Below are 22,233 nucleotides of genomic sequence, written 5' to 3'. Positions count from 1 at the left end.
CTCCACCTTCACCTATGGGGGCAGCCCATTAAAGGTTGATCCATATATGTCTTCATACTCTGAGTATTACAATGCCATTACCGAGCTCACCACCTTGACAAGAGTCAACTCGTTCGCGGAACCTGCGCATGCCCTCTGCTCCTTCATAGCAGCCGCGTCTTAATGCTCCACAAGTCACACACTTATTGTCCAAGGCAAATGTCTTCTAGCTCATTGATCTTTAGCATGGGGGCAATATCCATGAAAGTCAATTCTGCATTGGCTATACACCTGTCCACTCATGTCTAGCCATCACATTGGCTCTGGGGCGTTCTGAACTGGGCTTACATCATGGCTCACACACCTTCTCCTTCGGTGTTTCCGCTCATCACCATGCGGCGGTCTGAATTGGGGCTTCTATCACGGCCCGCACACCTTCTCTCTAAGGTGTCTTCACCTTTCATAGGTGGTCGCATCCTCCTTCAGCTGAGATGCTTCAAAGTGGCTCTAGAATTCTCTACCACCATGTGCACTATGGGAGAGATAGCTGCCACTAATCACATAGAAAGAGAAACTTGCGGTATACTCCTCGTAATCCTCCACCTCGATTTCTATGTTTGGAGCTTCTGTGCTTTTCTGCTTGACAGCTCTACCTACACCAACTCTCTTTGGTGTCTTCGCCTTTCATCATAGGCAGTTGCCTTATATTACAGGCATTTGCACCCCCTCAATTAGGTGCTTCTGCAACAGCTCTCTTTCCATCCTTGCATGCATTGGAAAGGTCTTCGCTTGTTGTCTTCATCAAGAGCATAAGAGACTTCCTGTTGTACAAACTTTAACAGTCTCTGCTCTGAGCTTCATCTGGGAACACTTCTTCTCCTTGCACCTGTTGTCTCAAAATAGTACCTCGTTGGATCCTACGGGTACTCGTGCACAATCTCTGCGTGCCCTCGTGCAATTTCTGTTCTCCAGATTTCTCCCTATTCCTTGCTTGTGTTTGACAGCAGCTCATCCTGTCACAACACCTGTCCAAGTCAAAATAGGGTGCCAATCTTTATCCCCTTGCTGTATTTCTCTTCCATTATCAGGGTCTTCATCAATTCTCCCCTCGAGAAATCACACTCACCGAATCTAACTTCTTCGGAGAAATCACCACTTCATCAGATCCTTGAACATACGGAACCCAACTGTTCCTTTATGTCGTCGTCTTGCTAGTCTTCAACCGTTTCATTACAAACTGCTATATATACGAAAATAGTACCGTATGGATAATCCTTCCACTAAGCAAGTTCCCAGGAAAGATTGGAGGGGTCACACTGGTCCCGCTTAAAACCCAATCTCCTAGACATAACTTCTTAGGCCATATCTATCCATCGTACTGTCTTTCCGTATATACAACCATTTGCTAGCTTTGTCCCGGCATTCCTTTACAAGTGATCTGGAATATACTGGTTTAATACATGATTTCTCAATATCTGGCGAGACTACCAGTTCTTAGATTCGTCAAGATTGGTCTTCATCAATTTCCACTCTTCACCTCAAATTATCCACATGACCGGGTGTCCAGAGTGTCCCAATTTTACCTTCCCACAAGGCAACTGAAAAAATTCTCCCCACTTAGCAGTTCAGCACATGCAATTGGGTAAACATGTGCGATTTCTTCTTCATCTCCATCGACCACCATGATGCCCTTCAGATGCCTCCACATCGGGCAATCTCTCTTTAATAATTCACCACCACCACTTTCGGTCTCAAATCTCAATGATCGGACCGTACCATTGCATCCGGAACGATCAAATTAGCTGGAAACAAGTTTGAAATCGTCCAAATCGCATTTCAGACGGCTAAGATTTGATCAAAACAATTCTGGCCTGATCAACGGCTCAGATTCAATCTCAGATCCGGTTGCACGTAGGATCAGCTACACTGGATCCTGTCCCTCGGCTCGCGGCTCGGCTCGGCTCCAATTCGGCTCGGCTCACTCGGCTCGGCTCGGCTCGCGGCTGATGATGTGGCCGGTTGGTCCCACTTTGCTGACGTGTCTGCTGACTGGTCAATGATGTGGCTGCTGACATCACACTTACATCATGCTGATGTCATCATGGGACATGCTACTGTACATGATGATGTCACATTTACATCATGCTAATTTCATCCCTGGCATGTCTACTGTTCATGATGATGTCATTTGTACGTCACGCTGATGTCATCAATATCCGGGCCAGTCACATGGGTCGGGTCAACTGGTATTCAGGTCGGGTCAACTCATCCGGGTGAAGAAGACGCGTGGGGCACGTCTGCGCGCGTGGGCAGACGTCTTGCCGGAGAGTGATGGAGAGTGCGGCCATGTCCGACGTTCGGTTTTGACGCTGTTTTCACCAGTGGCTTCGTCTCGTCCTCCTCTACACAGTGGTATGGTCAAAACACCATTTTGAGAACTTTCATTTTTGAGCAAAAATCAAACACTGCTTTAAACCATAAGCTCTGATACCAATTGTTGGGAATTTCGACCGGTGATGTACTGATAGTTGCTCATCGGAAGCTAAGCACACTGAGACAATATTTTACGTGGTTCGGCAAAACCGCCTACATCCACGGGAGAGAGTCTATATTATTTAGGGATAGAGAAAGGATACAATAAATACATGGAGGAAGATCACTCAACTCTCAGCTCACACACTCTGCTACATATGGCAGCAGGGCTGCTGCCCATGGCAGCAGCTCCTCTTTCTCTTCACTTCATGTTTTCCCTCACTCTCACAACTCTCTCAATTTTGCTCTCTCATAATGCCTCTATTTATAGGCATTTCATGGCAGCTCTTCTTGCTTTGTTGTCAACATTGGTGGCTGCCAAACTCCAGCTCATTCAACAATGGTGGCTGCCAATAGTTAATGGTTGGTGCCAACCATTTGCTGCACATGTAATGGCAACCAAACCTAACATCATTAACTTAATTGCATCCACAAGTGGTCTTTAGAGAAGCATGCATTCCTGTCCATTGACAAAGTAAAAGTTTCATATCCTAGACTACTTTTAACTCTTTAAGCCACGATGTGTGTAGGGGGCAAGGATCAGGCTTCCCTTCAGAAACCGCCTTCTCGGAGAGAGAATAGAACCAGCCATTCCTCCATTTAAACTGCAAGAAGTTAACTTTCAAGTGAGAAGCAGATTGCAATTTTATTTTGTTCTTGCAGTAGATGTGCTACAAAATAAGGTAAACTTTATCCTCCCTTAACCCTCTTCTATTAGGTCCAAGCAGGCTCAAGTCTCTTAACCAACATATATTTATCAAACTAGTTCGAATCCACCAACTCAATCAAAATTGATAAAGTTGTGCTAAAAGCTTAAAGCTAAGGTTAACAAAAACTTGTACCTCCTTAACAGCTGTCGGGAAGTGGGCAACAGCATGTGCATAGGCACATAATCTTTCCTCGATAGCTTCTTCAAATACTATTCCTTTTTCTGCAGCTGCTGCAGAAGCAAGTTCTGTAATAAGGCTAGACACCTGGAAACACAAATGTCAGTATCAATCAGATCTATACATTTTAGAGATTTTATTGTGCACGAACAAATTCAAGAACTTAACAATCATAATCTTGTGAAGCAAAGGTCTGCAAAAGGGGAGGAGGCTTAGCGAAGGGCTGAAAGGAAAGAGCTCTTTGCCAAGTTGTTGGAGCATGACTTGCTTAGATATGCACACCGCATAGAAAACAGAAAATCATGTGCAAGAAATACCTAGTTTCACAATTACATCATCCAATTGATTTATATCTTAAAGTCCACAAAGCATAAAGAAGTAGCACTACTAGGGAATGGGATTTACTAAATAGCATCAAGTAGACAGCGGATTAGCTGCAATCAAATGAAAGCATTAAGAAATAAATAATGAATGAAACAAATTAAATCATCCAAGTATAAACTATAAACACTAGAGAAAGATAAGCAGTAACTCAAACTCTGATGCTTTAAATAGACACCATTGTCAAAGATAGCTTTACCTCAAAGTGGAATTCTTTCTCCACGACACCAACAGTTGCCCCTGGATGACGAGCTCCAACAAGCATGAATGCTGAGATCCAGATCAGCTTCTCTAACATTTGCTTCTGAAAAGCTTCCTTGTCAAGAACCTAATTGCAACGATGAATAAAAATGTAAATATGCCACACTAATATCAGAATGTGAATTCCACAATTCAGAATGTAAAGGGGAAAGAGGGAACGTTAGACTAAGTTTGAACGCTGAAAAAAAAAAAGAAATAACCCAGAAAACCCACCCCATCAAAGTGACAACCTTGCCTTTCATGTAAGATATCTTTGATTACAGAGTTAAACCTGAAGATCTTACCTTTTTGTGTCAACCTCCAATCCCTGTGTTTTTTAGATTTTAATGAATTCCCTTATAATGGTTACAATCAGATGAAGATTAAGAAAACTTTCTTTACCTTACAGGACAGCCCTCCAGCATGCAATCTAGCAGCTACTGCAGATGACCATTTTCCATATGCTGCAGTCAGTCCTTCAGGATTGGTATCAGTCTTTCCATCAGTAGGAGGTTCTCCAAGCTTTGATACAGCAAACTATGCCAGCACTTGGTCTGCATCACCGAGACCTTTACTTTGAAACCATGGCTCCAGCATCCCATTCTGGAAAAAAACCAAATCTGCTAGACTGTCAGCATCCACCCAATCATTCACTGCCATTTATCAGAAGCCATAAAATGCATAGCAAAGATTACAAATTCCAGAGTTTCAGATCAAATAAATTCCATTATAGCATAATCCAACGACATTGATGAAGAAAACACTGAAATTTTGTCACTCAACTGTTCTTTTTTTTTTAGATCAAAATTTAAGCAATTCAAAAGGCATAAGAGATATTAAACTTCCAATTCAATCAAACAAAACAATCCTATATACAATTCGATTCAATGAGAGCATACAATATTATAATTCAATCAACAAAACTAAAAGCAAAAACAATACATATTAAACTTCCAACTCAATCAAACAAAACAATCCTAAATACCATTCGGTTCAATTAGAGCATACAATATTATAATTCAATCAACGAAACTAAAAGCAAAAACAATTTGCACTGTGACCATTTTTATAAAAACAAAACAGTAACATATAATCAGGTATTGATACCGCTCCATCTAGGCTTGGGTGTGGCTTCGAGAACAGCATCAAGATCATCATTTCCTGTACAAACCAAAATGGGACCCTCAAAATCAAGCGGCACCGGTTCTCCTCTCTTCACAAGCAAATCCTGACCACTACCCATTTCTTGTAAGGCCCTTCCCACCCTTCCAACACCAACAGTCACGGCTGGGGTCACCTTGGCAGCATTTGGGGCTGTGGCCATAGCTAAAGTTTGAGTCTTTTGAGTCCTGCTAATGATTTCGGTGCTAAAAAAATTGAACTTTGAATTGGGTTTAATGAGAGACGAGTTATAGAGAGTGTGTGGGGGGCCATGTGTTTTGGTGATTATGGTGGGTTTATTAGCAGTGCAAGAGAGGGATGGGGATTGTGTTGGGGCCATGGTGACTGCCTGCTAGTATCGAAGGCACAAAGTGACAACATGGAGGCGATCACCACTCAATTTCTAGTTATTTATCCAAAAAGAAACTGGTGTGGGTCTTCTGATTTTATTTTATTTTTCTGTTCTTTTTTTTTTCTTACAGGTCACCACCTCAGTTTTTATTGATATACTTTTTTTTTTTATCTATTTTAAAAATATGTATATTTTAATTCATCTGTGGACAAGTTTTCCTTATCTAAATTAAATTGATGCATTTATAAGGTATTTTTTGGGCATAATTCTCTTGGAATAAAAAAGATTGACGTGAGAGAGAACCTCAAAGGTTCGATTTATTTTACATGTAAGGTCTTGAATCTATATTTAATGGCATAGATATAAATCCTACGCTAGGGTTAACTTGGGGTAGGGATGGTTTCTTTTTGAAAATATATGAATTGATTTAATTTTTTTATATTATTTTGAAAAAGATTATAACTAAAATATTTAACAGGTTTTTAGTTGGTTTTATTTCCGGTCACGAGTCAATCTTTATTTTTTATTGGATTAGACTGCATTAATTTTTTATTGTATTTTTTTAACCCGAATTAGTTCATGTTTTATATCTAGGTTATATATGATAGTATGATTTCTAAAAAAAAGTTAATCTTTATAGCTGATTTGTGGTGAATTTATTGGATTTTTTTTTGTTGAATTTAAGTTCGAGAGGGTGTTATGTGTATTGATATTTTTAGGAAGTGGATTTGAAAATGTATTTAATTTTAATATTTTAACTCGGGCAGTTTTTGAGTTACTCATACTTCAGCTCTGGTGTCTTTATCATCCTCGTCTTTTCGTGGCAGTATAGAACATTAATCTTGCTTTCTCTCAACTGACAGCAGCTTTGAGGAAAAAAATGGTGATATTCAATGAGGCAGGCAATCTGCAATGCCTATCTCATCTTGAATTCACTGTTTGGATTTGACTGTTGATCAGTGCACCTGTTGTTCGATTAGTTTGGCAATTTTTGCTGAGATTGTGAGATTATAAAACTGTTCTTTTTATTGATTATGCTGCTATCTGTTTATTCATACATCAGCCTTGTGCTTCGACTCCCTTATCTGGCTACTCTTTTTTTGTCAAGAACACGAATCTTGCTTCTGCTTACTGTCTCTGTACATGGATTGCACGAGGCTGGCACTTTGCTCCTTTGTCCTTCGTTCAACCTCATTGAATGAATTTGACCTCTTATTGCGCTCTCGTTGGCTTCTGTGGGCTGTATGGTTCAAGGGCATCGCGGAAGACCACCATTTGAGACGGCATTATGTCAGCTCAAAATTATTGAGAAAGATCCCCATTCACCACCACATTAACTCCTCTCATGTGCATGGTAAATCACTTTCCCTCTCTCTATTCTACTGCGTAGCATGGATTTTCGTGGTGGGATGGATTTCTTTTGCTTAAAGAATTAATATATGGAAGTTGTGATATAATTAACTTATGAGTTGAAACAATTAGATAATCGAAAAAAATATAGTTTAATTAAAAAATTATTTAATATATATTTAAAAAAAATGATAAGATGGTAATATATTTAATATATAAAAATATAGTTTAATATATTGAATTTAATATATATTTTATAATTTAATTCGTTAAATTTGTAATCCAAATTATAAATTTTTCTAGGTTAAATAATTATATTTTTTAAAATTATTTTTTTATTTTAATTTGACCTATTAAAATACCCCATGATATGTAATCTAATGAATATGGCCACACAACCAAGAATCTTTGGATTCCATAGTTTCCCCATAAATGGAGCAGAAATGTTGCAAAAAATTTGTATTGCACGTTTCCTAACATGAGATTTGCAAATTAAGCGCCTTTTCATAGCGAAGTTCTTGTTGGATTCTACTTGTTTATATATATAGGTGTAAAACCCAGATCAATAGATTTATCAGGAAAAAAAAAATACTCTGAATTAAGAGCTTCATCCATCTAGATTTTTAGTTGAATCAAGTATAACATTGAATTATAGTATTTGGTATTTAGTAATTAGTAATGATTGTTTTTTAAAAAAAAATTATTTAAAAATATATTAAAATAATATTTATTTTTATTTTTTAAATTTTAAATTTTAATATCAGCACATTAAAATAATTAAAATATATAAAAAATTATTTAAACAAAAAATTTTTTTTTTTTAAAAGCACTGACTTGGGCCACAAATACAATTAGTGTACTTGATTTGATTACGGAATCTTTAAATCTTGAATACATGTGAATTAATGCATTATCATATATATATATATATATATAAAAGAGAGGAGAAAATTATAGATAATTCTTATCCAAGAGAATAATGTTTGCAATGGAGTCATATTTTACCATGTTATCATAGCATTAGGAATGGCCAAATCATCGATCATTGTCAAAGCAAATGAAAAGTCAATGATTTGCAGGTAAAAAGGAGAAGAAAAGGTTTGCACACTATTAAAGCACGAAGTAATCAAGCATTTTTCATTCAATCATCTTGAAAGTTGAAGCCAACAAAGCAGTGACACACACACAAGACAAAGATCAGTAGCCATCAAGCTACAGCAGCGAATGAAATCCTACAGAGGATTTTGAGGAACCCTTTGCTGTTTTATTAATTTACAGCAAACACCATCATACATAGATGGACTGCATGACCACCTGTTTTATTATAGCACACAATAACTGCTTTGTTGGAGCCATGCCCAAGTTTTCTCATTTGCAAGAGCATGGATCACAGGTGCAGCTTGATCCACACTTGCAGCCATTCTCAGCACCAAAGTTCATCTCAGACCTCTCATAGAACCTGCAGCAGCAGCAGCAGCATCAGTAGCAAATCAGTTAAATTCCTTTTTATCTGGAGCTAGTTACAGTATTTCAACTGTGCGACACTTACATGTGAACTGGTGCAAAACCTGCAATGATTGTCTCAGTTGTGGTGCTTTCTGAGATACCTAAGTCAGGGTACATGCCACATCTGCCAAGGAAATCAGAAAGGTAGATGTCAGACTATAGTCTCCAGAAGAGAAAGGAAATAAATAAAATAAGAAATCAAGTAACTAATAAGCATGACTGGATATCGATGTTTCTAGGCAAAAGGTTTTAAAGAAAAGAAATAGCAATTACTTGCAGCCACTGCCGCACTTGCAGTCAGATCCACAGCTGCAACCTGATCCAGACATCTTCTATAGGAAAAATAGGATAAAGGGCTACTTGGAAAATGAATTTGCTGAAGCTAAATCAACTCGGGATGATTGAATATCAGGTCTGGCATGCTATTTATAGTGTAGTTCATGAAAAAGAGGGTTGATATCCACCATACATGTGGTTAGATCCTAGGGTGATAGCGTCTGCAATATTAGGGTTAAACAAGAGTGGACAAAGGACTTGTCATTGAAATTATAAAGTGACATTCATAATTAAACAAAGTAATTAGAATCGGCACAAAACAAGACAGGATTAAAAAAATAACAATGTAGATAAACGCTAAGATGCATCTTTGTACGTTAACTAGTGAAAGAAGAAATTGACATTTTTTTTGTTCTTGAACCAATGTCATATATCGCCTTAGATAGATTGTGTAAAATGATTCTTGTGGATCACCGGACCTTGATTTTATTTTTTTAAAAAGAAAAAGGGGGGGTTCTCGTTCATAAAGCCATATAAAGATTAATTATGAAAACCTAGAAAGATTCATAGGTACTCCACTACTACTTGTAAATATAAAATGAAAAATAAATGGGTTCTTGTTCATAAAACAGTGTAACGACTAATTATGAAAGCATAAAGGCTTCTTGGATACTCCACTACTTTTATAAGCTACCCCCAGTATTTCTTTTTGCACTAAAAAAAGAATATCTGATATTTTTCTTTTTGCACTAGAAAAATATGAGGTCTCGGAAATTCAACAAGCCAATAAATAAGATTTTTGGATTGAATAATGAGTTAATTAATTGGTCCTAATAATCTCATTCATTCTCCCTAACCAATGTGGCTTGTGACTAGTACCTACAAAAAGTTTCTTTTGGTGGAGATAAGAACTTTTCGATGCTTAAATGAATATTTTTTTAGAGAGAGAAAAATACAATAATATTCTAGATAGAGATGCTCTAAAAATATATATGCGGTAGAGAATGAAGATTGTGCACCTTTGTTATGAAGGTTTCAAAGTGTATTTATATATCATGAGTCTTGTCCTTTTGTGAAGAGGAGGGCTTACAGTGTAATTACTCTGATAGTATTTAATGAAGGATAAATATCTCTTACATTTGTATTAATGTTTGATGGGAATATGGTGGGTCCTTGGATGACTTTTATACATCAAAAAGGTGTAATCTTACCCTAATAACATTTAATGAGTGATAAATATCATTTGCATCTATACTAATGTTTGATGAAAATATGTTGGGTCCTTTAAGGACTTTTATACACCTAAAAGGTGTAGAGAGATTAGGGTCCAAGACATCAAATGCAGCTAAACCCATGGATACTGAGTTCTCCTTGAGGTTAGACCCAAAGGAGAATGGTCATTTCCTTGAGCATGCCCAAAAAAAGATAGTCGTTACCTTGGATTTGGCTAACTATTAAGTCCAAGTGCCTTGAGTTTGGCATGTTTGTTAGTCTCACATTGTCTTGAACTTGGCTGCCTGCCAAGTACAAGTGTGTTGGACTTAGCAGACTGCCAAGTTCAAGTGCCTTGGGTTTGGCATGTTTGTTAGACATACATTACCTTGCACTTGGTTGACTATCAAGTCCAAGTGTCTTAGATCTAGCATGTTTATCAGACTCACGTTACCTTGGACTTGGCAGACTGCCAAGTCCAAATGCTTTGGATCTGATATTTTTGTCAGATCCACGTTACATTGGACTTGGCTGACTGCCAAGTCCAAATATCTTGGGTCTAGTATTTTTTTCCAGACCCACATTACCTTATTCCCTTGAGTGTGCCAAGGAAGGATGGTCATTCTCTTAGACGTTCCAATGGAGGATGTGCATTCTCACGAGCATGTTAGGAGCTTGGCTTACTACCAAGCCTAGCATGCCCGGGGCTTGGCACACTGCTAAACCCAAAAGCGTCTAAGTTGTGGTTGGCGCCAGACCCAACATACCGGGGCTTGGCACACTGCTAAACCCAAAAGCGTCTAAGTTGTGGTTGGCGCCAGACCTAACGTACCGGGGCTTGGCACACTATCAAGCCCCTACTAGAGACATGCTAATTCCCTTGGGCATGCCCAAGAGAGGAGGGTCATAAAGGTTTTTTAGGTCCATTAAAAATAAGTTTATCAAAATTCAAGTTACAGGATAAACTTTTGGTTGCCAATGGATCAATATTGAAACTTCCCGACCCGTCTACATACCTAATCCATATTCCAAATCAAATTGTTTTGAAGTTGTCATGACATGACATAACATAGTCAACTTAACAAGTTTAAAAGCAAGTCAAATAATTGATAAAATGTGTTTTAGGTTATATATAAATTCCAATGTTACATTATTTTTTTTAAAAAAATAGGGGAAATTACCCCTGACATTATAGTTTGGTCGAAATCTAAATAGTAATACCATCAAATGAAAGTTCTCCTAATTAATGTTTTACATATTTTTCGAATAACAATATTGTAGGAATTTTTTTTAATAATATTAGCAAGTGTTTTGTTTTAAAAAATTCTAGTCCGACTGGCTGTGAAGAAGTACAGGACAATTATTTAATAATTTAACTATTTTATTGCTTGCATCATTCATGACGTTTTTTTTTTCCCTTCATATTTTACAGTTTTGTTGAATATTTGGCTCTTTTTGAGACAGTCCAGTTATCCTCTCCAACTCTGATGTGAAATCTCTCATTCAAAGTTGACTTTTTCCATTCAAATTCAAGCATCTTTTTGCAATATCAGCAACAAAGACAACTTCTTCGTTTTGATAGCACCCCTTAACTCTAACATCAAGAATATCAAAGAGTTTATTATGTTCAATCAACATAATCAAATGCATGGCTAGACTTCTGCTTTCTGTTAAGGACTTGCACAAAATAAAAAGATCTGCTGTGACGTTTCTAATGCAGCCAAAAGAGGCCGCATGCATCGATATAGCGCCACGGTCTCATCCTGCAACCGCTGCCAAGTTACCCCGCCCGTCTTTTTTTATCCCTGATTTCTTTTTTAAAAAATTGATCTCTCGAACCTTAATTGTTAATTTTACATCAATGAATTTTTATTTAAAAAAAAAAACAGAATATCAAATACTTTTCCTCAACATTATGGGATCCCATATAAAAGAAAAAAAAATCAAGGGATCTAAAAAAACAAAAAGAGCTAAATCTCTTCCATGATTATGCAATTTAGTCCTTGATATTTGCAAGAAAAGAGGCTCAACACTTGTCTAGTGTTCAAATCCAGTCACAATAGCTTTAATATTTTTTAATTCAATTCAATTTCATTTTATTTTTCTAAATGGAGCATCAACCAAGATTCAGTTTAATTTCCTGATGTCGTGAGCATCCAACCTTATATGTGCAGAGACTCTTCCACCCAACACATTATAAGGTTCCTTCTCGCATAACACACGTCCGCGCGCACACAAATATATATATATATATATATATATATATATATATATATATATTTCACAAAATTCAATTTAACAATCACACAAGGAACTTTCCATTCAAACAAATAATTTATTCAATTTAACAAAATTCTAGTAGAGTCTGTCCTACACGGGAGCTCTATCTAAAATTTTATCCTATGTTAGTATTTGTATGCATAACGACAACTCAAACCACATTTGGTGCACACAACCAGTGCTTAGGCAAATTTAGTCTTACTACTAAAAGAACTTCAATCACAATTAATCTCCACATTCATGTAAAGTAGAATTCATAATATTGCTTGAGATTTATATCATTAATTTATTTTTACATAATTAACATACATTTAAAGGTCTTGACATTTCATTTTAGCAATTAACAATGAAATGATTTGGCCTTTTACAATCTGGTCCTCAAAGATTTTTTTTTTTGCAATTCCATTCTCCAATATTAGGTTTAATAGATATTAGACTTTATAATTTGTTTTGATTTATATTTTATGAGGATATCCTGGTCTTATGATCCAAGTTTGACAGGTTAACTCAAGTAATTTTTTTGTTTTTTTAATTAATTTGTTTCTCAACTTCATCCTTCAATATTTGGTTAACTGAGAATTTAGCTTCATGTTTCTTTTATTTACTTTATGTGGGGTTATGATGGTCTCATGATCCGGGTCGCAAGTTTTATGGGTTAGCCAAATTGGCTCGGGTTTTTTTGGGTCCTTTTTTAATTAATTTTTTTTTCAATTTTGATCATTCAACATTGTGTTAATTAAAAATTTGACTTTTTATTTTTTTTATTTCTATGTATTTATCTCGGTCTCATGATTCAAGTTCGGCAAGTTAACCCGAGTTGACTTGGAACTTTTTTTGTTTGTTTTCTTATTCATTTTTTTTTTCAATTTAATCCTTTAACATTGGGTTGATTGAGAATTGTACTTCATTTTGTTTTTTTATGGGGTTATCATGATCTCATGAACAGGGCCACGCAATAGCCAAGTTGCCTTAGTTTTTTTTGTCTTTTTTTAATTTTTTTTTCCAATTTCATCTTTTAATATTAGGTTAATTGAGAATTAGACTGCATAATTTATTTCAGTTTGCTTTCTACAAGGTTATCTCAGTCTCATGACTTGGATAACGAGTTTGGTCGGTTAGTTTGGGTTGACTCTTTCGTGTCCTTTTTTTAATTGATTCTTTTCAATTTCATCCTTCAACATCGATTAAGAATTCAGCTTCATAATTTATTTCAATTTTCTTTCTATGCGGTTATTTCAGTCTCATGACTCAGGTTTAATAGGTTAACCTAGGCTGACTCAACTTATTTTTCTAATTGTTGTTTTTTCAATTTCATCCTTCAATATTATATTAATTGAGAATTGAGCTTAATAATTTATTTATTTTTTTGCTTTCTATAGGGTTATCAAGGTTTCATGATTTTGGTTGAAGATTTGACAAGTTAATATGAGTTGATCCAAAAAAATCCAAGTTGATTCAAATAAATCCAAGTAGATCCAATATGTTGTCATCTAAAAAAAAACTAAAAAGATATCGTCTTGATTTTTTTTAGTCATACTATATTTTTTATTGGTTGTTCGAGTTGTATTTGGACCTGTAAAGTTGACTATGTTACATCGGATTAACCTCCACATAACGGTTTTTTTTAGAAAACATGTTAACAACAGCTGAATATTTTTTTTAAGTTCAACAAAAATTTGATACGACCTGCGGCATAGCGCAAACAATTATCCAGTAAAAGGTAGAATAATTACTAATTAATTATTTTACTTGTAAAAACTTGAAAATATTAATTATTAACCTATGCATAAAGTTTAGTTACATGACATAAAGTAATAATTATAAAATTCTACCTAATAACAAAAGCTATGCAATCCCAACAACAAGATCAATGTTGTGGTGGCCTGTAATTAATATGAACTTGCAATACATAGTAATACAAATAATGAATAAGAGCAGGTGGATATTCTTTACCCTTACATTCTATACTAAAACTTAGGTACAGACACAATTACCATAATTTCATTTCATTTAAATTATTTATTTTAAACTATAACTCCATCATTTCATTATCACATATAAGTCCTGTAGCCGACTTTAAGTCTATTCAGTTAGTCTTTATATATCATCATGATCGACTATGAATTGAATCATTAGAGTCTCCATTATAACAGCAAACTTCAAATTTATCCAATAAGTCTCCGTCATTATAACTCACTTAAAATTTATATAAAAAGTCTCCATCATAACGATGAACTTTAGTTTACTTAATAAGTTTTTGTTTTTAAGATGAACTCTAAATTTGTTCAATAAGTCTTCGTTATTATAACCAACTTTAAAATTATTCAAAATTTCCCATGAAACACTTTTTTTTTTTGTTAATAGTTAAAATTTTATTAAGAAATAATAGCCTAACTTACATCAAATGAACAAGCAAAAAAAAGGAAAGCACAAAAGCTGTTGCATTAAACAGGGGAGAGCAACAAATGGAGGGTGTCATCACCCAATTTTGGGTGATTCCCCAAAATTCTCTTTTTTCCAAAAAAATCAAAAAAAAATCAAAAAATCAAAATCAAAAAAATAAAATAAAGGCTGCAAAAATAGGCGAAAATCAAGCTGCAATTTTCGGAAGAATTTCAAGGCCCAATTGTACGCTGTTATGCCCAAAAATAGAAAAATGCAAATTCAAAGGTCAAATTAAATAAGTATTGGACGAATTTGCATAAAAATTAAGCCTAATGACATAATTAAATTTTTAATGGGCCAATTTGATTTAATCATGGGCCAAATTGAATTTTAATTATGTTCAAGAATTAATTCGGGTCCAATTGAAGGAGTTAATTAAGTGCAAGGACTTAATTATACTTTAAGCGGGTCAAAATTAATTGGAGGGTTTAATTGGTGAAAATTAAGTTTGGGAGCCTAATTTGGACTAAATTGAAAAATCAAAGACCCAATTTAATTTTTACCAAGTAATTGATTAAAATCAGGGGCCAAACACAAAACTTGAGGGACCAATTTTGAAGCCCGAAAAAATACTCTGCCCATAAATAGCAGCCTACAACTCAGAACAAAAGGGGAGTAATTTTGACAAAAAAAAAAATAGAAAACCTAACCCTAAAACCCATCTTTTTCTCCTAAGGCCGCCGCCCCCCCCTTTCACCTGAATTTGGGATTTTCGGATTCTTTCTTTCTTTCTTTCTTCAGCCGGCCACAACTTCGTTCACCTACTGCCATCCCCGTTCCCTTTGTTTTTGGCAGAATTTTTCCCTCTCTCGCCGGCCAAGAGCCTCCAAACCGCAGCCCCTGAATCTGCCTCCTTCTTCTTCGTGTGCCCCCACTCCAGCTCCTTCCACCGTCTCCCTTTCTCCTCAGCGAAAGAAAACCAAGGGCTGCCTCTCCATCTCTTCCAAAAACAGAGACTGGTCTCCTCCTCTGCCTTCGGTTTCTTCCTTTTCCAGCCGCTGACCAAGCTGGCCATTACAGCTCAAACAACCCGTCTTCTCCTCCAAAAACAGAGACCGGCGCCTCCCCGTGCAGCAGGGCCGTCTCCCTCCAGCTCCACCAGATAGAGGCCGGCCGCTGCTCCTTCGGTCTCCTCCACAGCAGCCGAACCCTGCAGCGGCAGCGGCAACCCACAGCCGGGTCTCTCTCAACCGACCCCCTCACTTCCCTCCGGGTCAATGAGCAGACCGGTCTCCATCGGAACCAACCCTCCTCCGCCTCGCCGTCAGTTACCCGAAGCCAAAGAGAAGAGAGGAACCAAAAGCAAAGATCTGCTAAACCGCAGATCTGAAATGGAAAGGAAACAGATCTAAAAAACAAAAACAAAGGACAAATCTAAAATCAACTGCCTGTGTTGCGTTTTCTGTTGTTTTGCAGGTCGCCGGCGTTGCAGAAGAGAAGGGGAGAAAAAAAAACTTGGCCGGCTGTTTTTCCGGGCGGCGCGTGAACTCACGCGCCACCAGTGACGGCGGCGCGTTGGAACACGCGCCGCCAGCTGTTCCTGCCTCCAATTCCTGTGCAGAAGGGTTCCCTTGCACTTTGTGGAGTTTTAAGGACCATTTTGTAAATTTGAAATTATTTCATGTAATTTTTATTTATTTTTGAATATTGTAATTTGTATTGTGGATGTAAAAAAAAAGGAAGAAAAAGAAAAAAGAAAAAGAAAAAGAAGAAAAAATATAATATAATAAAAAATGTGTGTTTGTGCTTGTGTTTTTTTATTTATGTTCTTGAATTATAAAAAAATAAAAAAAAAAGCAAAAAGAAAAAAAAAAACAAAAAGATAAAAAAAATGCATGTTTGTATTTATTTCAGGGATCCTTTCATGATGAGACGGCAAAAGAATAAAGAAGGATTTAATATTTTGATTGGATCGCGGTGTAGAAGTACAAACTTGTACGAAAGTTGTATTTCTAAATTCCGATGAAAAGACAAAACTTTTAAAACTTTTTTAACACATCACATCCACGAAGCAGCTTACCTCAGGTAGGGTGCGTTAGGAGTGCTAATACCTTCTCTAATCACAATCAGTCCCTTACCTGTGAATCTCAGACAAGACCAGTCAACCCGGGTTTCCTAGTAACCCTCAATTAAATACTAGGTGGCGACTCCAAACAAAATCAATTCCAATAACAGAGAGAGCAAAAAACCGTCATCGCCAGGACGGGACGACGCCGCTCGCGGGGTGTTTTTCGACGTGCGACAGAATGGCGACTCCACTGGGGAGGTATTGTTTCTGACAACATTGGACTAAGCTTTGTGTGTTTAATGTGTTTAAATTTTGTCATTTTCATCTTTTATTTTATCCATGCATTTTTAGAATTTTTCATGCATCACCTGTATTTATTTTTGAAAGCACACACAAACCTCTAAGTTAGGAGGGGAGTAGCGGTCTACCCCATGACTTTCAGTCGGGGTTCAGATTTGTGAAAATCCAACTATGAGCTGAGTGTTTACTCGGTAATGGCGGTCACATGGTGCCCAATCATTCCTTGTAAACCCCTATACTGCCTTCACGCAAGGTGGTCACTGGGCAGTTCATAGACCCTTTTGAGACCAGGTAGAAAACCTACCCGTGTTCACATAATGAATAGAACCTGTCCTTAGGTTGTATGTGCTATCATTTATTTGCATAGGAGCGAGCCCTTCTTGAAGCATTTTGAATTCAAGACTTGTGGGGGACAGAATGATCGTCACTCCAAAAATTTTCATTGTAGAGTTTGAGCAAGAATCAATATTCTTGTTTCATCATACAAAAGTGACGATCATATGTCACCCCTCGAAGGGCAAGTTCATCATATAAATTGCATGTTCATACATTTTTTTCATGCATGCGCCAGAATAAAAAGTGGGTCCCCCATGAGTCCGCAACACCCAATTTTGAGCGAAAAACATGGGAGATAAAAAAACGTGCTCGTCGCAGCACTCATTTTCAAAAAGAGTTGGAGTCTCTGAACAAAAGCTTGACTCGCCTCTGGCTTACTTGAGCAAATACTGAGAAATGACCATAGGGAAGTTCCTTCCAACTGATCTATCATCTTTGTTCAAACCCCAACAACTCAGCCCAAAGAAAATGGGGGGCAAACCTGGTCAAGAGCCTAAACACAATCCGAAGGGGAATTGAACCTCCGTGGCAGAATGGAGTCTGTTCTTGTTCTGCCCCAAAAAAAAATTGGTCAAAAGCCTTGATACAATCCGAAGGGGAATTGCACCACTGTTGCAGAATGGAGTCTGTTTTTGTTCTCCCCAAAAAACCTACCCCTGCTTGATCATGCCTGCAAAAAAAAAAAATCAATCAAATTTTTTTTTCTCTTTTTTTCAACCTATCCCAGTTTTTATCGGTAATTTGGCTCAAAATTCCACAAGACTTTCCTTGTCCAATGAGCCTTTCCTGTTAATAAAATCATGTGTTTTCTTTTTTTTTTTTTATGTTCATGCAAATAACATACTGAACACACCTTTGTACTTATAAAATCACTACACCAAGAATTCTTTGGTGTTTTTCCCATTTTCCTAAAACCAAGCATGACCCCATGTTTTCACAAGGATTTTTTGGGAAATCAAAGTTTAGTACAAAAAACAGAAATCATGTTGATGTTTGTTCAAACAAACAAGTTTTGAAAATTCAGGTGATTCCTTAGAGAGGTAACCATACACCTAAAAAACCCAGAAAAAAAAAACCATGAAGTGACTCCAAAAGCGGAGTTTTATTTGCATGAATAATGAGAAATCACTCTGCATACTCGCATGAAAGCAAGGCTTACCGATCCTAAATGCATGCATTTGAGATGAAGAAAGACCATCTTTGATAATCCTTTTCACAAGGCTGAAATATCTCCTTTGCAGTCCCCTTTTGAGCCTAATCATTTTTCTTGAAATAACCTTGGCTAGGATCACACCCTACACTAGGGGGCAAGTGCCAAAAAATCCATAATGATTGAAAATGCCCAAATAACTCTTGGGGGCATGAAAAACCTCAACGATTGAAAGTGCCCGAACAATACTGGGGGGCATAAAAGCGAATTCTCAATCAATCGAAGGTGCCCATACAAAGCTGGGGGCATGAAGAAAAATCCAACGGATCCAAAATTTTGAGCAAAAAAAAAAAAGCAAATGCAAGGATGCTCAAAATCAAATGAAAAAAAAAAAGAGAAAGAGCCCAAGCCTAACACTGGGGGGCACCGTGGACCATTTTACAAATCAAATCCAAGGTCCACAAATGTATGAACAAAAGAGTTTGGGATATAAGCACCTGTGATCCTTAGTCTTAAAATCCCTTAAACACCTTTTGAGCCTACAAATATCCTTTTCTTCATAGCCAATAGCCCAAGCCTACATTACGTGCCTAATCAAGCCCTTTCTGATCAAAGGCAAGCAATTTGGATCGGTAGGCAGTGCTTTCTCATGCGAAGCAAAATCATTATTCATGCAAATAAAATGAATGCTTTAAAGACGGTTCTCAATAACCCTTAAATTGAAATTTCAACCTTTTGTGACCAACGAGATGTCACCTTGTGTTTTTCACATTTTCGTCGAAACACGGTTCTCAATAATCCTCAAATTGAAAATTAAACCTTTTGTGACCCACCAGATGTCACTTTGTGTTTTTCACATTTTCGTCGAAAGACGGTTCTCAATAACCCCCAAATTGAAATTTAAACCTTTTGTGACCAACTAGATGTCACTTCATGTTTTCACCAAAAGCAAAACAAAAAGTTTTCATCACATCTGAAAACCTCTCAATAGGAATCACTTGATTTTCTTCAGAATGAGTTTGCTTTGAACAAACATCAAAATGATTTCTGTGTCTGGAATAGCTTTGAAATTCCAAAAATTCTACATGAAAACAACTCCTTGTAAATAACCAAACTTTCCCTCACATAGCCTCATCCCCAAACCTGATTTGAATACTTGGGGGCATGATCAAGCTGGAGGGCAATCAAAAACATCTAGTAGAGCTAGCTCCATGATTCCCTTTCTAGGAAAAATATCGGGCAAAATTGGCAACCCTTGAGATAAAGGGGCGGAGGACAAAGAAGTATGATGATATCAAATCTTTCCCAGGGGTCAATATCACAAGAGATGACTCGAGTAAGCAAGAGCGAAAAGAGCCATTGAAGCTTACTATCAGAGACTCAAACTTTTGAGAAAATGAGAACTCCATGAAGGAAAACTCCATGAAGAAAAGGGGACCTACATTTCTCAAGTAAGTATACATGCATATTGATCATGATGCATAACCTTCATCTTGACAGATCAGTGTCTTACAATCATCCTTTTTAGTGGGCTTTCGAGCCCTCACACCTTAGGTAGCGTGCTTTCCAGCCCTATCCACCTCTTTTCGAGTGGGCTTTCGAGCCCTCACATCTTAGGTAGTGTGTTCTTTAACCCTACCTCCATTTTTAAGTGGGCCTTCGTGCCCTCACACCTTAGGTAGTGTGTTTTCTAACCCTACTTCCTTTTTTGAATGGGCTTTCGAGCCCTCACATCTTAGGTAGTGTGTTTTCTAACCTTGCCTCCATTTTTAAGTGGGCCTTCGTGCCCTCACACCTTAGGTAGCGTGTTTTCCAACCCTACTTCCTTTTTCGAGTGGGCTTTCGAGCCCTCACATCTTAGGTAGTGTGTTTTCCAACCATACCTCCTTTTTAGTGGGCCTTCGAGCCCTCACACCTTAGGTAGTGTGTTTTCTAACCTTGCCTCCATTTTTAAGTGGGCCTTCGTGCCCTCACCTCTTAGGTAGTGTGTTCTCTAACCCTGCCTCCTTTTGAGTGGGCTTTCGAGCCCTCATATTTTAGATAGTATGCTTTCTAGCCCTATCTGCCTCCTTTTTTAGTGTGCCTCCGAGCCCTTATATCTTAGGTAGTGTGTTTTCCAACCCTGCCTCTTTTTAGTGTGCCTCCGAGCCACCAACCATCTTAGGTAGTGAGTTTTCTAACCATACCTCCTCTTTTAAGTGCGCCTTAGAGCCAACAATCACCTTAGGTAGTGTGTTTTCCGACCATACCTCCTTTTTAATGTGCCTTCGAGCCATCACATCTTAGGTAGTGAGTTTTCTAACCATACCTCCTCTTTTTAAGTGCGCCTTAGAGCCAACAATCATCTTAGGTAGTGTGTTTTCCAACCCTGCCTCTTTTTAGTGTGCCTCCGAGCCACCAACCATCTTAGGTAGTGAGTTTTCTAACCATACCTCCTCTTTTAAGTGCGCCTTAGAGCCAACAATCACCTTAGGTAGTGTGTTTTCCGACCATACCTCCTTTTTAGTGTGCCTTCAAGCCATTAACCATCTTAGGTAGCGTGTTTTCCAACCATACCTCCTTTTAGTGTGCCTTCGAGCCACCAACCACCTTAGGTAGTGTGTTTTCCAACCATACCTCCTTTTTAATGTGCCTTCGAGCCATCACACCTTAGGTAGCGTGTTTTCCAACCCTGCCTCCTTTCTTAGTGTGCCTTCGAGCCATCACACCTTAGGTAGCGTGTTTTCCAACCATACCTCCTTTTAGTGTGCCTTCGAGCCACCAACCATCTTAGGTAGTGTGTTTTCTAACCATACCTCCTTTTAGTGTGCCTTCAAGCCATTAACCATCTTAGGTAGCGTGTTTTCCAACCATACCTCCTCTTAGTGTGCCTTCGAGCCACCAACCACCTTAGGTAGCGTGTTTTCCAACCATACCTCTTTTAAGTGCGCCTTAGAGCCAACAATCACCTTAGGTAGTGTGTTTTCCAACCATACCTCCTTTTTAGTGCGCCTTAGAGCCATTAACCACCTTAGGTAGTGTGTTTTCCAACCATGCCTCCTTTTAGCGCTCCTTCGAGCCATTAACCATCTTAGGTAGTGTGTTTTCTAACCATACCTCCTTTTAGTGTGCCTTCGAGCCACCAACCACCTTAGGTAGCGTGTTTTCCAACCCTGCCTCCTTTTGGAGTGCGCCTTAGAGCCATCAACCACCTTAGGTAGCGTGTTTTCCAACCATACCTCCTTTTTAATGTGCCTTCGAGCCATCACACCTTAGGTAGTGAGTTTTCTAACTCTGCCTTCCTTTTTAATGTGCCTTTGAGCCCTCAACCACCTTAGGTAGTGTGTTTTCCAACCCTGCCTCTTTTTAAGAGCTCCTTCGAGTCCTAACCTTTTAGGTAGTGTGTTTTTCTAACCCTACTTCCTTTCGAGTGCGCTTTCTAACCCTCAAGAGGATTCTTCATTCCTCAACGAGATGAGTCAATCATATCTCATCCTTTTTTCTTCTTTACAACGCTTACTATCTAAAGTCTCTTACAAGACTTTCTACCGTAAGCATTGTAAAGAGGGGGGCAACTGTCATCACCCAATTTTGGGTGATTCCCCAAAATTCTCTTTTTTCCAAAAAAATCAAAAAAAAATCAAAAAATCAAAATCAAAAAAATAAAATAAAGGCTGCAAAAATAGGCGAAAATCAAGCTGCAATTTTCGGAAGAATTTCAAGGCCCAATTGTACGCTGTTATGCCCAAAAATAGAAAAATGCAAATTCAAAGGTCAAATTAAATAAGTATTGGACGAATTTGCATAAAAATTAAGCCTAATGACATAATTAAATTTTTAATGGGCCAATTTGATTTAA

General features: G+C 37.6%; 2 protein-coding genes and 1 pseudogene across 2 annotated transcripts in view; all 3 read right to left on the bottom strand.

Moving 5' to 3' along the window:
- Positions 1 to 22,233, bottom strand: part of LOC133689658 (wall-associated receptor kinase-like 22) — a 60,560-nt gene that overhangs the window by 11,801 nt on the left and 26,526 nt on the right. The gene's annotated exons all lie outside the window — the stretch shown is intronic.
- On the bottom strand, positions 2,935 to 5,597 carry LOC133703592 (uncharacterized; annotated as a pseudogene).
- On the bottom strand, positions 7,993 to 8,854 carry LOC133684235 (metallothionein-like protein type 2). Its single transcript, XM_062106824.1, has 3 exons — positions 8,662 to 8,854; positions 8,432 to 8,512; positions 7,993 to 8,341 (listed from the first exon to the last, which is right to left on the bottom strand). Exons 1-3 carry the CDS (start codon positions 8,715 to 8,717, stop codon positions 8,251 to 8,253), a joined length of 228 nt encoding a protein of 75 aa, XP_061962808.1. The 5' UTR covers positions 8,718 to 8,854; the 3' UTR covers positions 7,993 to 8,250.

This window comes from Populus nigra, chromosome 1 (assembly GCF_951802175.1).
Source record: "Populus nigra chromosome 1, ddPopNigr1.1, whole genome shotgun sequence".
In the NCBI taxonomy this organism is placed as follows: Eukaryota; Viridiplantae; Streptophyta; class Magnoliopsida; order Malpighiales; family Salicaceae; genus Populus; species Populus nigra.
The sequence above is the reverse complement of the archived record's forward strand: the minus strand, read 5'-3'. Positions and strand labels throughout refer to the sequence as shown.